The sequence below is a fragment of the Festucalex cinctus genome, chromosome 15, assembly GCF_051991245.1.
Source record: "Festucalex cinctus isolate MCC-2025b chromosome 15, RoL_Fcin_1.0, whole genome shotgun sequence".
Taxonomy (NCBI): Eukaryota; Metazoa; Chordata; class Actinopteri; order Syngnathiformes; family Syngnathidae; genus Festucalex; species Festucalex cinctus.
The window spans coordinates 12089317-12106719 of record NC_135425.1 but is presented as its reverse complement, the minus strand read 5'-3'; the positions used below and the strand labels follow the sequence as shown (position 1 = coordinate 12106719).

The 17403-nt window shown below is 41.2% G+C and overlaps 2 protein-coding genes across 10 annotated transcripts in view; one reads left to right on the top strand and one right to left on the bottom strand.

Moving 5' to 3' along the window:
- The window catches only part of opn4xa (opsin 4xa), a 37108-nt gene extending 29016 nt beyond the window's left edge, over positions 1 to 8092 (bottom strand). For 8 of the 9 annotated variants that reach the window (XR_013278713.1, XM_077497561.1, XM_077497562.1 and 5 more), the window contains exon 1: positions 7973 to 8092. The gene's annotated coding sequence lies outside the window, so the exon portion shown is untranslated. The remainder of the gene's footprint in view (positions 1 to 7972) is intronic. The other variant, XR_013278712.1, reaches the window with a different exon arrangement.
- On the top strand, positions 5848 to 15658 carry gdnfa (glial cell derived neurotrophic factor a). Its single transcript, XM_077497568.1, has 3 exons — positions 5848 to 6221; positions 7586 to 7822; positions 11974 to 15658. The coding sequence occupies exons 2-3, from the start codon at positions 7612 to 7614 to the stop codon at positions 12522 to 12524; spliced, it is 762 nt and encodes a 253-aa protein (XP_077353694.1). The 5' UTR covers positions 5848 to 6221; positions 7586 to 7611; the 3' UTR covers positions 12525 to 15658.
- The last annotated feature ends 1745 nt before the right edge of the window (positions 15659 to 17403 follow it).

The window sequence follows — 17403 nt, the reverse complement described above, 5'->3', positions numbered from 1 at the left end:
GGTGAAAAAGTGATCGTAAGATCTTGACTTGATTTCAATTGTGACTCAGTGAAAGTTGGTCCGTGGGAGAGAGATTAGTAGAGTCGCAGTCACTGCTGGGGTGATAATTCACCCTTGACCAATACAAGTTCTTCACACGCCCTGCAGGAAGTCACGCGCTCCAAAAAGCACTTTAAGTGCTAGTGATAGTCATCTAAAGTAGGGTACACACGTAACGATAAATTGGACCAAATTGGAGCCTAAAAGATGATTCTGTTGGTTATCCTGTGGTGTGCTGTGGTGTATTATTTTTTTTTTACACTATTTTGCACAGGAAAGAGTGGCTGACAATTGTAAATGTTAAACCTGCTCAGTATTAAATCCTGATAAATCCTGATGTGTGTTGGCAACACCGAGCTCGGGAAAGCGGACTCAAGCAGGCTACACACTTACTGATAATCGGGCTGAATTTGAGTATATTTCTCACCTTCTGGTCCAACATGATTATCAGATGTCTCGAACGATTACCCTGTGGTGTGGGGTGTGTTTAGAGTTATTTCCCCTGCCTAATCTGTTTAGAAAAATGTCAGGGAAAACAATCATTCATGTTAAAATTGTTCAACGTATGATCACACATCTTTATGCGTATGCTTAGGTGTAGACTCAAGCAAGTTACACACAAGGATAATCGAGCCAAATATGAACATTTTTTTCCCCTGTTCCAATCAAACCCAAAGGATTTATGATCAGATGTCTAAAGATTATCCTGAGCGGTAGTGATTTCTTTCCCCTCAATCTGCACAGAAAACAGTTGGTCCGACATTCATGAATGATAATCTTTTTCAATATTTACGATCACAAATGCTTATGTGTGTCTGAAGTACAGAGGAAAAGCCTCAAGCATGCTACACACATCTTTCGATCGCACATTGAGATATGTTAATCAACTCTCTTGAAAAGATTATCCTGAGTAATTATCCTATGGTGTGAGTGGTGTGTTGAGTAAGATGCTCAGAAAAAAAAAAAAAAAAAAAAAAAAAAAAAAAAAAAAAAAAAAAAAAAAAAAAAAAAAAAAAAAAGTCAGGCCAACAATCGTAAATGTAAAACCTTCAATTATCTTGATGGCAAATCCTTATGTGTGTGGTCAACACCGAGTTGGCCCGAGCCACAGATTGTGCTGGGAAACAGAGTCGTACATTTCGCACTTTTTTGAGCAATACGATTAAAAAATTTGGTTTTAATTATTTTGTGGGGAAAAAAAATTGTTTGCCTAATTTTTAAATTTGTTTCTTCTTCTCCTACTACTACTACTACTACTACTGTGGTACAACGCTGCCTCTCACAGGTCGAGGTTGTGCATGGTTATGCACGTGTTAAAAGTAATTCGCACGTGACAATTTTTTTTCCTCGTCATGTGTGGGGTCTCCCACATTGAGAAAATTGGTCAAGATGTTCAAAATCACTTTGAGTGAGGGACTCAAAGGTGCTTCCAGATCCTCCCCTCAGCGCATTACGATCGGCGTGTGAGAGATTTAACCTTACTTCCTCTTGTGCTATTTTTAACCGTGCCATAGTCCTGCCTGAACTTTGATAGTACCAAGTGATCTCATGTAGGCACACACACTCTCACACACGAGCGTGTATTTTAGCGAGCATACAATCTGAGAGGCGGTGGCTGAAAGGTCTGAGCAGCAAGCGAAACAGATGGAAGCACGGCGCCGACCCGAGTGCCACAATGGGCATCTGGCGCAGGGCCACATCTCAACTATGACATGTCCTAATAATGGAGCAGCTGACTGGACTTCCTGCTCACTTGTCTGATGACACAACTCACCATGCACTTATAAGCACGCAACTTTCTAAATCCTCCAAGACAGAAAAAAAAAAAGCAATGTTTTTAAAATGCAATTCGAAATTTGACGTCCTTTTGGAACAATTTCCTACAGATATTTGTGTCTGGGCTCTGATGTAGTCATATTTGGCGCATCTTAAATCCTACTTTTGGTTTGAGTCACGCTTCCGCTCCCTCTCAGATGATTTCATGTCAAACGGCCTTGTTGTCCGAGGGTCTCGTCTGCGCCGGAGGGTCTCGAATGACACACGAGCGAGTCACAAACCAAAGGGGGACTTCTTGGTGACTCGACAACACCGAGGCAGACAATGTAGCCTCTGTGCATACTCCCCAAAATAAGCCTGACAACATCTAAGGCGGTGACATCATCGCGTCGATGAGGGTTAACCAAAATGCTTTGCCGTGCTAAATTTGTCGGACCCCATTTATCCCTCTATCCTTGTGAAGACACCAAGGAACTGTGTCCATTCGAATTCTTAAGCGAAGATGTCTTTGACATACTGTTGTTGTCTTAAGCCGCTGCGCAGCTCCTCTTCGATGCCCTTTTTCTGATTTAAGAGTACATACTAACCAATAGAACTGCTTTTGCAAGCCCTAAATCATAACCACTTCTTTTACTTTCCCTTGTGCCAGAAGCTCTCGAGTACTGGAGTCAGAAGAATTGACCTACATTTACAACCTAACTTTCTACCATTTGATCCATGAAATTTGTATTCATCTAGTCTTTTCCAACTGCAATGCTTCCAGATTGTTTGTCCAATCAGGTCACAGCCTCTCTGTGCTGTCATGTCAAATTTAACCTGCCCAGGGCCTACAGAATCAGTACTTGGTTCAAAATGTTGCCACATGCCTTTTAACTGAAACAAGTTGTCATCTACAGGACATTTTATTGGCCTAATTGAAGCATGCACAGATTAAACAATAGGGGACCTCGGATTGACTCTTGGGGAACCCCACAGGTCATAGACATTTGGTCTGAGGCCAAATTAAAAATTTGTGCAAAGTATGTCCTTTCCTCGAGACATTTTAATAATACAGTAAATAATCATCATCTCTGGTATGATGTATTATGGAATTTAAAAAATATATATTTTTGTCCTGTTATTCAATAACTCATTCACTGCCATTGACGGCTATACACGTCAAAAATCCATTAACTGGACTGGCAATGAATGTGATTAATACTAATTCTGAACTGCTCCTTGTTATGTACATGGCAGAGTTACGTGATGTTATAGTGCATTTTTGTATAGATTTGACAGTTTTGTGATATGATAGTGGTGAAATTAAGAGGTGGACCACTGAAGGTCTCTGGACCTCCCACTGATGACTCTGGACCATTAAATATGTCAAATGATTACAGAAACATTAACTGCAAAAAACTACAGCAACGGGGAAAAACAATTAGCACAGGAAAAAAAATAGAAGCCCTGCAAGGTAAATTACAGGCACACAATACGAAGAAAACGAGCACTGTCATCCGGTTGAATGCGGCCGTGTGAGAACTTGACAGCCAGGAATTCATACACTGAACATTTGGCTCAGCACCCCGCAGACCTTTATGAAGAGGGCACGGCACGCCGGGATCCCGTAAGGAAAAACATGCCTTGACAGGAAGACTCAACCCGACGGCGACCGAGTCGAAGCTCTTTAGGTAAGTGGAACTTGTGTGGAATTGCAGCGTTGACGTCGTTGGATCCGCACGAGCCAACCAACAAGACGTCTTAGGTAAAATTCAGTGGAAGTCGGAAGACTTCCTGGAAAGGTACACACTTGACTTTTATTATAATTTATGAAAAGTATATTGAGTCACATTGCAACTTCATCCAAATATAAATTGCGTAATTTCTCATACTTTGGGATAATTAAAACACCTGGGTCAAAATGACCCAGTGAAACTGCTCCTGAGTAACTAAAAAAACAGGAGGGTTAAGATGGCGCTTTTTCTCTCATTTTATATTTTATAGTTGCAGAATTCTGCAATTTCAGTGGTTGTTTCCTAAAAAAAATAAATGAAATAAAGACTACAACTATGTATGTCTACATATATTGTACTTTAGACCCCCAAGCTACGGCTACCTGAACTACTCCCAAAAATGGTTGGTGCCCGACCAATTTTTAACTTTAAAAGGAGCCCAGTTGGCAAGCATGCAGCCTTGAAACGCTGAATATTTACATAACCTTAAACATTACATTTAGCCAACAGCAAGAAGCCAAGCAGAACGGCAACTTGACGCCAGCGATGAGGTTCCAATCATGCCCAGATCACATTCCACATGCTGACATCCAAATCCAAGGACATGGGGATGTGTGACATAATCCCCCAGATATCTGAAAACTCCAAACAGGGGGCTCCTGTGAGGGTGGGCAGCCAGGGGCATAGCCATTATTTCAGAAGTGGGGGCTGGGGTACATTTTTCAAGAGTAAACCAACTTTTATGAGTAAATTGTTTTCATGCATTTGCTGCTCCTCTCTAACCTTGCTCTCACAAGATGAATTCTCGCGGGATTTGTGAGTTCACAAACTCCGGAGAATACATCTTGTATCTCTCCTGCTGATAACCGCGAACCACTGGTGGTTCGGACCAATCACAGAGCGACATTGTGTTTGGGGGCGGGATATGCAACTGTGACGAAACCAGGAAGCCAGCGCCGACGCCAGAGAAAACAAACAAACCTAATATGGACGAATGGATGCTGCAATTCATTCTGTTCTCGCAGAATTACTCCCCGTTTCTTTGTTGAATGTTGAACGGCGAGGGGCGCTTTGTGCATTTCTAGCTGGTAAAATGTCAGTGCTTTTCCCCCACGAACACGAAATTTTCACCCATGGCCGTGATTGGTTAAAACAAATGTGTACAATGTCGCATCGTCCAATCAGCTCAAAATATTGTACGGGATGTCCCGCCTTTTCCCGATAAAATTACTGTGGAGAGGTATTGCCAGGTTAGCTATTCTCCTTAGTGGCCAAAGAATTAAATAACCAAACTGGATGAGTTGTGTAGTCGGAATTCCCAATGGTGACAATGAACATAAAAATTCAGTCTAAAATCCTTTTTGCCGACTAGTTTATTGCAGATAAAATGGAAAGGAAGTGGAAAAGTTTAACCATTTTGAGTACCAGTTGAAAAAATGTGAATCCTATTTTAGTTTTATTTTAGCTTCTCAAATGAAAACAAAACTAAAAGAATTATTAACTTTATCTGAATTCTGCTAGCTTAATGCTAAAACATAACGTGAAGCGCCACAGATGCGCTAGCATAATTAGCATCAATATTGCAGTTGTTAAAAGCCTTGAAATACAATTTTAATCAGAGAAAAAGAACTATTATTACTGCAGCTTAGTTGCGACAGTCTCCAGGTCTCATTTCATCATCAAACCCGTGCACCATATTTAGTGATAACACCAGCAATGATGCTACTCATTAGCCTGTCAATGGTGTTTTACATTGTTTGTTATCTAAATAGACTTGTTCGCCAAAGCTGAAGCTATGTGGTTCCTTTAAATTATGTTTGTCTTTGTTTAGTTTTTATTAATTTGGTACTAAACTTTAACTATTGACAATAAACAGCTTGAAGTATCATTACTCCAGTTCACAGCCACCATGAAGCCCTTTTACGTCAAATGAAATGAAAAGAAAAATAAACACTGCCCCCTGGTGGTTGATGTGTGCACGACATCCATAATTCTATTTATTTATATTTGTACTGTATTATGTTTATTTTTTTCCCCCACACAAGGCAGATTATCACGCCTCATTAAAAACATGTTACAAAAATGTGTTGTTCTTGTTTCGCTGGCTGGAACTGATAAATGGCATTTCCACTCATTTCAACGGGGCAAGTGGATTCGCGTTAACTACACCCAGAGTGGGTGTGTAGTGCGTATTTGCACGCATGTCCCCGCGCTCCTTACTCACTATTTGTTCTCTGTGAGGGGCGGACACCGAAAGAGCGGCCGGGCTATAAATCCCTCCGGAGTGCCCGCGGAGCGCGGCTCGGCGCTGCTCGGCTGCGCAATGAGGACGAGAGACCCCCGCGTAGACATGGACACCGCTCGACCCTGGCCGCTCTTCTGCGTACGCGGGATGTGACGGCACGTTGAGGCAGGACCGGGGAAGGAGAAAAAAAGGAATTTGTGCGTCTTTTTCACCCGCGGAGTGGGAGATTGCGTCTTTTGGATTCCCAGCGTGGAACAGCTGGAGGTCCAAAGTGCGCACACGCTGTGGATCTGGGTGACATTTCGGTTGTTTTTCTTCCACCAGTGGACATAAACTGTCGCGAAAACAAGTGGGGATTGTTTTTCTTGTTTTGGATGCACTTGAGGACAACGCATGACGTTTGGATTTTAACCGCAGCGAGGTGCAGGTCTGCATGGGCCATCTTTAAGGTGAGAGTGCAGCCTCATTTGATGTTAAGGGACCGAGCAGTTCAATCCGAACACAACTAAAAGAACAAATGCGCACCCATGTGTATTTTCAAACTGACCACGGTGATTGTATATAAAGGCACAAAACTTATGAGTCACCCATTCGTAAGGTGATTCTAAAAATTCCTTCCAACCCACACCAGCACAACGTCTTGTGTATTTTTTCCCCCACTTTCAAATTCATCCTGCAGCATCAAACAAAAATGTCACAAAAATACTGAAATCATGAAGATCTCGTCTCAATTTTCTCACACATTTGGCTTGGTGTGCAATGTGGCACATTTGTATGAATGGCAACAGGTGGACACAGGATTATTGTTTGTTTAACATGCTCTGGCTGTCACCATGTTGCTTGCTGGCATAGAGAGATGAACAATTTGTACCTGATAACTATTTTAGGCCAAATGAAATGAAATTGGATAATTTTCCACGCCACCCCTGATGATCACTATATGCCAGTATGTTTGCAAGCGGTTGCTGGGGAGTCCCAGACATGACATAAGGGAGGGGGGAAATGTTTTTTAATTTGTGGCCACAATATAGATACAATGTGCACATGAAACACTTACCTGTATTTTTGTATTTCATGCATTTTGTGCACACCAAAATTTGTTGCCAGGAAGAAGGTATAATGTATGCACAAACTACAAATTGTGTTATTAATATACTTTTCTTACCCAGATGTCTAAGTTGTTCAATGAAATAATACTAAACCCGCAAATGTATTTTTGTGCACATTTTACCTACTTTTTTTGCACGTTACACGTTACGTTTTGCACCTACAGCATTGTGTAGCTACAAATTAGTATCGCGTGTGCACGTTATACACACTTTGTGGCCAAAAGTTCTTATTTTGTCCATATGTAAACCTTATAAAAGCCGTACTCCTTTTAAAGGCTACAGTCAGTATTTTAGCGACACAAAAAAGTATTTTGTGGGCAGTCACACATATTTTGTACCACAAATGAGTATTTTGTGCGCACGTAATACCCATTTGTGTCCTCAAATTGTATTTTTTTTTATCACAAGCTCGTATTTCATTCGCACTTTATACATACAGTATTTTGTGGCTACCAATTAGCATTTCTAGCACACTTTTTACATAATTTGTGCACACGCTATTTTGTTGCCACAAATTAGTATTCTGTTTGCAAGTTATACCTTTTCAGGGCCACAAATGATTATTTTGCTGCCATAAATATTTTGTGCGCACATTATACCTATTTTGTGCCCACGAATAAGTATTTTATATGTACATTATACTATTTCGGATTAGCACGTCGCGTGGTAGGTGGGTTGTTGACGTTCTCTTTCCTACATTCCAGCTCTTCTCATAGGAACTGAGTCTAAGATGAATTTATGGGATGTGGCGGCCATGTGTTTGTTGCTCCTGAGCTCTGTCGCTAGCCGGCCTCTCTACCAAAGCACCCAGCCAGCCAAGAGGACCTTGTTCCCCGCCAGCTACTCTGATTCTGCACGCCAGTCCGCGGAGGACCAGGGGGCCGACTTGTTGATGCGCAGTGCTGAGAGCAACCTGCAGGAGATCTCCATGGAGGATCAATGTAAGTGTTCCACTAATGTCTGCTCGTACGCCTTATGTACTCCTACATGCACTACAAAGTAGTCTGCTGGCTAACAAACTTGAGTGAACGGAAAGAACAAACCCATTCAATTGGGATAAACAGATAATAAAAAGAAAAAAATCATCCTACCAGATGATCTTCATCTCCAATTTTTGTACTTTCTTCTCTTGACATGACTCGCTCTCATCAGTCCATTGAGTGACTTTTGGCTCCTGCTGCAAGGTGCACTCGCTTGTTATGTTTGTCCAACTACTGGTTGAGAAAGTGCTTGATTAGATATGCCGCAGAGCCTGCATTTTAAAAATAAATATCGCAGAACCAAACCATATAATTTCAAACGTGTCTGTTAGCTTAATGCTAACAAATGATACAAAACACCACAGAGAGGCTAATGGGAATTAACATAGATTTGGCTGGAATTCTAAACCTTTTATCAACCACTACTTTAGCACACAAGGATCTTACAACAATACTCACAGGCATAATTTCTCTTTTTAGTGAACAGTTTCTCTTACAGGACCTTCTCTGCCTCTTCTTCTTAAAACGTATTCAGTGCCAGACATTTTCAGACCCTCCTTTACCCTACCACCTGAAAACATAAAAAAAAAAAAAAAAAAATTATAAATATGTACCTGGGATTGAATGTCTACATTCTTAAGACATAAAATCGAAAGGATTAGAGGAACATGCACAGGTTAGTTCTTAGGACAAGTGGTTAGGATTTCCCACCATTATCATTCCAGTAGAGAGTGACCCACGGATAAGGCTGCCGTCAGACGGAAAGCTTATCGGCCGGCAGGTATGTCATTTGCGTTTTATTACGCGTTACATCACCCTCGTGTCAAAACAGGCGCGCCTGATGAACCAAACCATGAGCGTGGAGCACGCTTGCCAAACACTTGGCCTCTCTTCCACTGTTTACATTCGCCGCCGCCTCCGCGACCTGAAGTCAGAAATCAACGGCGCGCTTTTCGCCGCTCCAACGCGCGTCAGCCGGGAGTGGAAAGTTTGAAGCGTTTTGTTTATGTGTGCGTTTAACAGCCACACTGGGCAGGAATTTTAGGTTGTTTGGAGTTGCGTGACACTGGATCATCTTCACCCAGGAGGCGGGATGGAGGCCGAGAAGTGGATAGGGAACGGAACATTTGAAGCCAGGCTTTAACCTGCCACCTCTTCTGTTTGCGCAGGGTTGACATCACCGCGGAAGTCAACGATGGGAACGCTGCTTTCCTCTTGTAAACCAGAATTTTTGTCCGTAAAATCTGACGGCACATCAAATGTCAAGTTACATAGTGTCACTTTCAATTTTATTTTATTTTTTTTAGGGCCAATCGATTTTTAATTGGTGGATATTGGCTATTTTAAAATTGGCAAAACAAAATAAATCATCCAATTTTGTCGGCATTTTATGTTTTCAATTCTGTTTATATGAGGATTATTTTAAAGCTTTTTGTTGGCATAAATAGCTAGATGTAAAAATATGCATTATTTGTTATAATTGTAAATAAACCATTTTTTGACGAATAAAATTTGGAATCAGTGGTACAAACTAGCACTGGAAGGACGCAGCCGTGTGGAGAAAAAAGTAAAACAATGTCGAAATGTAAGCGTTGTGGCTCTGATAGCATTTGTGTGCTGCTGATTAGTTGCAGCACAACTTGCGCAAGCAGTTGTGGTGCGCTGGCTGGCGGCAGGTGCACGCTGCCTGTCAGTCTTAAGGCTGCATTTACACCACAAGTGACCCACTTCACAGTTTTCACTCCTGTGGGGGCTAACTTCAGACATGCATTAGGGCAGTTGGAGCATAAAAACAGATTCCCCTCACATATTCAAAATATGTGGATAAATAAGGTTTTTGAGTGCAGTAATAACTAATAAATAAATATAGAAATACTCTATTTAAATGCTTTCTATGAATATTTGTAATGGTCTATTGAACACACTTAAAATAATACAAGCATATGTAAAATAATATATTGAGAGAAAGCAAGAGCAATGGATAAGAAAAGCAGTGTAGCGATCCCTCTCTGCAGTTACAAGTAAACAAAGATATTCTTTCCAAAGTAACAAACTTATCTCACAATATACACCAATAATCATTCCCAATGATGCACATTATAAAATGAACCTACAGCCCCACTTTTGTAGGCATAAAAAGCAGGACTAAAGAGGATTTCACATTCAATAATATTCTGCAAAAAATAGGATCTGTTTGAAATACTTCCTGTTTTCATTTCTCTTTTTAAAACTTGCGCGGCGCAATCTAATAGTGTGCTGCCGTAAAATCACCTTTTCCTATTAACATACTAACATACTGTAATCCAAAAGTCCCCGAAACAACTGTCATGTTGTAGATGTGTCTTTAAAGATGTGGCCTAGTCAATGACATCATGTGCCCGAGTCTTGAATTGTGGCCTACAGCGAGTGTTCGACCAAACAATGATGTTACTTACGCCTGAGGACTGTTTCAAAATGGTTGGGGGAAAAATGCATAATGTGTCTCTGAAATAGGAAAAGATGGTGGCCAACATTTACTCAGTCCTCGGTTCACGACTGGTTATGTCTGATATGAAACAATATTAATGCAATAGAGAAGTTATAAGTCCAGTGATAGAAATATGAAAATCACAATGGCAATAAATATAGATGGTTACAGAAACAGCTAGACCCAGCCTCCTCTCCACTTGGATCCAATCAGCTGTAGAGAGCCGTAAGATCAGGTGGCGTTGAGCATGGGTAAGGAGAGTACGGTGACACCTCCAAACCACAACGCGACATGCCAGACCTCAAAGCCCGACACAGCTGCCCTTCATCGTGAGATTACTACTGTCGTCGATACGGCTGTTGTTGTGCCCATTGTTCTCTCGTCCTTCCCTCGATTACTCCAACGTTCTATTGTGTTTTTTTCTTTCTACTCTACTGGCTTCTTGAATGCATGAGCTTCTTAACCTGCTCAATGTGTTCAAGTGCCTTCTGTTGCGAGTTGGCGCTACATAAATAAATCTGACTTGCCTTGACATGGCAGGAATGTAACAAGAGTTGGACTAATTGTTTCATTCGAGAACAACAATGCCTCCATAGACTATCGAGCGGGAGGTGCGGATGCTCATGTTATTGGCGTGTAATGGAAGCAACGTGGGGCGCGGGAGACTCCAAAAAAAAAAAAAAAGCCTTTTGGACCTGCTCCCCGTCAACAGATGTTTGCCGAGCATGAATGTCTTCTTGCCTCTAAATAATTCACATAAAAGCACATCAGTTCCTGGTGTCGGGACCTTTGAAGAGGGCACCAAACAAAACAACAGCAGCTGTCCCTCGGCGGTGTTACGGCGCAAGCTAATATGCTAGCTCGGTTTCACGTGTTTTGTTAGGAGGTAGGAGGCAGCTGGAGGATAGGGGAACATCTAGTCCCTTCGCAACATGAAAACAGCTTTGGGCCAGTTCTCAAACATTTTGGGTCCAATGACCAGAAAGCTTTCCAAGAACTTCCGCATAATCCTAATGAAATGCCATGGCAATTCTTGAACATTTTAACCTAGAACCCAAATAGAATTAAATCCAGCATTTACCCATTGTCACTGGCAGATCACAGTTTGACAGCCACTGCCTTAGACATTCGGTCATGCACTCATCATCACTTATAGGGACGAATGAGTCATACTAAGAACTTCTTTCACTTGTTCTGTTTCTGATTGACATGCTCTAAGTGTCCTAACAGATTCTTAGACACAAGCCGTCTTGGCGTGAACATTTTCAGTCAACACATTTGTGTATTAGATTTCTTCCACATGCTGTTTAGCATGACAGAGAAACAAAGGGTTTTCTCAGCTGGATTTTGAATACCTTTTGGGCCTTTAAAGACGCAGCTTTAGGTAAAGACAGTGCGGAAAAATCATCCCCTAAAAGTGAGGCACTTACATGTGGGTCCTTGGTTTAGAACGTAGGACTCGTGTGTAAATTTGGACTAATCAATGTAAATATTTGCATGAAAAACATGTACACGGGCTCCCTCTTGTGGTAAAATTTACATTTAAACCAAGCATTTCTTAAATAGTACTTGGTGTGAAAAAAATTAAGAACCAGTGATCCAAGACGTTGTAAGTCAGCAGTCCCATGTTCTTTGTGTCTTGCAGATGACATGACAAGTCCTTATTCGGAGCAGTTTGACGATGTCATGGACTTCATTGAGGCGACAATCGGCAGATTGCGACGATCCTCTGAGCCCCGGGGCCCAAGGGAGCGGGGGCAAAGGCAAAGGGGGGCGGCAAACACACGAGGCGAGGGGAGGGTGCACGGCGGCGACAGGAAGCGAGGCCGGAGCAGAGGCGGCGGGAGCCGAGGCAAAGCGGGACGGGGTGAACGGGGTCGGGGGAGGACGTCGGGCCGTACCGGTCGAGGTTGCCTGCTAAAGGAGGTCCACCTCAACGTGACTGACTTGGGTCTGGGCTACCAGACCAAAGAGGAGCTGATCTTCCGCTACTGCAGCGGCCCGTGCGCTGAGGCCGAGACCAACTACGACAAGATCCTCAGCAACCTCAGCCACGGCAACAAGCTGGACAGGGACGCGCCCTCTCGCACCTGTTGCCGACCGGTCGCCTTTGACGACGACCTGTCCTTTTTGGACGATAACGTGGTCTACCACACGCTTAAGAAACACTCGGCCAAGAGGTGCGCTTGCGTGTGAGATGCGTTCACAAACCTCCGAAACAGTGGAGCTGACAAAGAATATACTGTTACATTTCCTCATTTTTCTAACGGCATTTTCTAAAAAACAAACAAAAGAACCAAAAAAGTTACTTCTGGAAAGCCTCCCGGGAATATCCTTTTCTTTCTTTATTTGGTGAGGACTCTTTCAGACACAACGGGATTCAGCAGACTTGACACCCATCACATGAATATGTAGACATACTGTATATAAATATCTCTATATATACAGTATATATATGTATGTATGTATACGCTTGTGTGTAAGAGGTATATTTATTAAGATGGAATTAACTTATTGTTATTTATTTCACTTATGACACAAGTTGTTGTCTTTATTTATTGAGACGTTTGTCCTGGACGCAGTCAACATGTTCACGTCTATTCTTTCTCCGTTCAAACTCCCCCGAAAGAAAACAAGAGAAGCCCCTTTCACTACAAAGTAAATTTTTCACCTGTTTACCTCCCCGTCACTGATCTTCAAATCAACCCGCGAATTTGCCATCCTCTCAGCGTAGTATCAGTGATGTAAAAGAGGCAGGACAGAGGCGGACTGAAAGAATACAGCGGAAACCAGAACATGGGTGTGAAGTTTGACACCTGAATATCCTGCTTCGCTGGGTGGGTCACGCAGCAGATGCACACGTTTTGCTAAAGTCTAAAGACTCAGGACCAAAAGACAAGCTTGTTTTTTAGGTTGCTTCACTCAAGACTGACAGTGCCGTTGAAGGTTTTACACGGAGAGATAGCGCAACCGGTTCTGGAATAAACTGCTCCTTTCACACTGTCTGCCAAAGCAAGCTGATCCCCACAGTACAGAATGAAAACATTGGAGGGTGGATTAGTCGTTTTGTTCAAGTAGCAGATTCGTGAAAGGTTTGCGACAACAGTAAGTTAAAACAAAAATATGATACCCACCCCTGTATAAGTGAAGAATCTGTAATCCAGAGACCGTACAAAAGACCAGGTGGAACCATCTAGAACTGATAGTGTTCTGGAGTCAAAAACTCCTTGCACACATCAAATCCGGTCTGATTCCCCCGTGTCTCTGTTCCGTGTTAAAGGTAGACAGTGGATCGCTCCATCTCCTATTACATCTCTGATTTGCCAATTTTACAAAAACCTCTGCAAGATAAGAGATCGAGACTCAGGATCAAAGGAAGCAACTTGTCTGAAATGTTTAAGACACATGAGGCTTTTTGTTTGTCTCTCCATTGGAAGTTAGCCTTATAGTCTGGCACATGGTTAGGTGGAAACATCAGGAACTGTAGAGTCAAAATCCCCTTTCACACATCAAATCTGTTCTTTTCTAATCTTCTTTTCACATCTGATGCACCAATTTTGCAGAAATTGAAACGGGATAGAGACTCTGGACCAAAATAAGCCAATGGTCAGAAACCGTCATTTTGTAGTTTTTAGCATGGTGATTTTTTTTTTTTTTTGGTTCATCTTTACGTGACAGTCTTGTCCCACTGGTTGCATTTTTAAAAGGAGGCATAAAAAACATAGTGGTGGTCTCTGAGGACTGGAGTTAAAAGTTTGCCAATCAGTGATCCGAATCCTAGGCTTCTTCTCGTCCCTGAAGGTGCGGGTGGAGAGTGTGTGGGCGGTCAGGTCTTACCCGCGCCCCAACTCATCCACTCTGAAAAGAGGATTTGAAAGTGATCCCCCGCCACCCCCCTTAGCACAAGTCTTAAGCAAACATCCGCCGCCGGCTAAGGCAGTTTCAAGGGAGACGCTCGCTACTGTACGGCTGTCAACTTCAAAGTGACGTTCCAACAAAAGCAAAAACTTTTAAATAAGACGGAACGGGGAGGGGTCCCTGCGTGTTTTCTACGCGCGATAACATGTTCAATTGAGGGAATATCAACATCCCGGAAAAGGAGAGAGCAGAGAGGCAAGTCCTCGGGGAGGGTCTTGAGTCTCTTGACGTTTCCACGGATTAGGGACCAAGGTATCTGTGCCCACCCGGCAACAAGCAAGGCAGCTTTACAGCATGTAATCCCCCCCAACACACACACACACACACAAATCCACAACATGGAGATGAATTTAGGCCAAACACAAGAAGGGAAAAAAAAAGCTCACTTTTATCACAGCATACCTCATCAATTGGATCATCTTCACTGTTTGGTCCACAAGTTTTTTCCAGATGACAACTTTGGAGACTTCCCAGAAGCCCCCCGTATGCGTCCCGCTTCTTTAGACCAGAGGTTCTCAAACTTTTGGGTCCAAGGCAGACAGTTGTACCTATTATAATCTTAACACTAATTAAACATAAATGTGTACACCTAAATTTTTATTTAAGAAAAAAAAAATTGCATTAAAATAATTCAGATTTTTAGAGGAAAAAAAGTTGTAATGTGATGAAAATCAAGTCATATCCTGTCAGGGAAGGAAGTCATAATCTTACGAGAATAAATTTGTATCTGTTCAAGAAACAAAGACGTATTTACTAAAGGTAAAAAAAAAAAGTCTAAATCTTATGACTAATAAAATTTTATTTTTCCCAAGATAAAAGTTGTAACATTGACATTAGTTTAACGAAAGTCACATTCAACAAGTGAATATTAAAATACAACTTGTATTGTGGAAATCCACAAAGAAATATATGACTACATTCTTGGGGAAAAAAAAACAAACAAAAAAAACACCACTGTATTAAGCAAGAATGGCAAATTTCTGTGATACTATGTCATAATCATTATCGGTATAAATTGGCCCAAAGCTAAGGCAGGGAGTGGTAATAGCTTGTTCATGTGTAGGTGTGTTGTTAAGAATTATACGATAATTCATTGCAAATTATTTTGTGGACCTCCGCCCCAGGGTTTGAGAACCTCTGCTTTAGACAGCACAAGCTCAATCAAGTGTTACCTACTTTGTTCATTAGTCGTCTAGTGAAGAGTTCGTCACGCTTATGGTCGGGTTGCTACTTGTCAGTTGTACAGTATTACATCCAAGCTATGGCAACACATGATACATATTGTATGTATTTTAGGTCCCCGAGGAGGAACTAAAATTGCAAATGGGATGCTAAATGGGGAGCTAATCAGCAGAAAAGAGGCCTGCAAAGGGAAAGTAAACATGTGAAGGAGTCCTCAGTGTTAAGGACTCTCTTTCTGTCGTCTCGTGTTCCAGAACCAAAGCTCTCTGCAAACTTTATTTTTGTACAATATCCATTTTATAAAACTTTTTACGGAATAAAAATGTGTTTCTACATGTGTGTCTGCCTTTTAGTCATGACGTATGTGACACATGGTGCTAATTTGCCTCGCCGTATGTTTATAGCGGTTCAATGTAAAATTGAGGATAGGATTTGATGGGAGAGCAGAACCAGCATCCCACCCCACCTTTCTTGCGCCGCATTCCTGAACGCCAGCCCACCCATCGGCCCACCCGCCCGCCAGGGTCGTACAGTAAACACAAACGGGAGTCAGGGGGCTCAAGACATTTGTTTCTATGGAGTAAAAACAATCACGTACAGAATATACTGATGGGAAGATAATGCAGTTTCAGTTGAAACTGCAAACTTATAGAACGTGACACTATTCAACAAACGGGTTCAAACAGATGGTGGTCATCTTTCAAAATTATTTCAATTTGACTGTTACAGATACTCAGACACCATTAAAAAATATCACTGAATAAATCATTTCCAGTTAAAGCAAAATTGTATTTTACAGACTAATTTAATTTTATTATCACTATATTTAAAGTGACAGGGTTGCAAATCAATGCTAATTTCATGAGTTTTTGCTCAAGAATCCATACTAACTGGTCAAGGGCAAACTTAGCTACTGAATGAAAAAAACAAAACAAAACAAATATTGATATCAAAAGGTTTGATAATGCGATTAATGGGTCTAGCTGTGTTAGCTGCTATGCTAACTGGTCAAGAACAACCTTTGCTATTGAACGGAAAACCAAAAATATTGATATGAAAAAATCTTTTTCTGAGCTAGCTGTGTTAGCTGCTATGCTAACTGGTCAAGAACAACCTTTGCTATTGAACGTAAAACCAAAAATATTGATATGAAAAAGTATTTTTCTGATAACATTATTAGCAGGGGTTAGCTGTGTTAGCTGTGATGCTAACTAGTCAAGAGCAATCTAAGCTGGGGAAAAAACAAACACCGATTTCAAAAGGTCTTTTTCTGACATGAGTAACAGAATTGTGTTAGATTAAGTGACATGCTCCAATGTGACTGAAAACACGAGACATTAAAATATGAAAAACAGAAGAAAGGCCTTACCTTATGTCTAACCATCTGATTATGTCGTTTTTGCTGAGTAGCTCAACTGCTTTCTCTTGCGCTAGATGGCTAAACAGGTTTTAGTAATGATTAGTGATAGTTTAGCATGCATATTTAAAAAAACAACTTTGTAGCGTCAGTTATAAAGTATGTTTTAACAACTACAAGGAAGGCATCAAACAAATCTAAAAAAGAAAAAAAAAGAAAAAAAAAAGGCACTTGAACATTTTAAGGGGTGCTCAAGTATATAAAACAATTTGGAAATCACTTTACGTAACTCTGTAGTTGCATTTTTCTGCATGGATTATTTGAAATTCCATGGATTATCAATTCTGTAATGAGCCTTTCATTAAAAAAAAAATGCCTTATCTCCTTCTCAAGTTGAAAAAAATTAATGCAGCTAGACTCTAAATAAAGAAATGAAGAGTTTTCTGCATCTTTTAGGTCAATCGGGAAAGACTAGCATACTTACTGATGTACTTTTGACAGACAAATTGACTTCATTCCAATATATTAACTCTGAGAGTATAACCTAAGTGAGAAAAAAAAGAATCAGAAAGTAGTACTCACCTACTTATTACACATTTTTGCTATACTGTATTCCAA

Excerpts from the sequence above, each read along its gene's own strand:
- gdnfa (XM_077497568.1), top strand. The coding sequence starts at position 7,612 with ATGAATTTATGGGATGTGGCGGCCATGTGTTTGTTGCTCCTGAGCTCT. Across the intron at positions 7,823-11,973 it reads GATCTCCATGGAGGATCAAT|ATGACATGACAAGTCCTTAT; the intron begins GTAAGTGTTCCA and ends TGTGTCTTGCAG.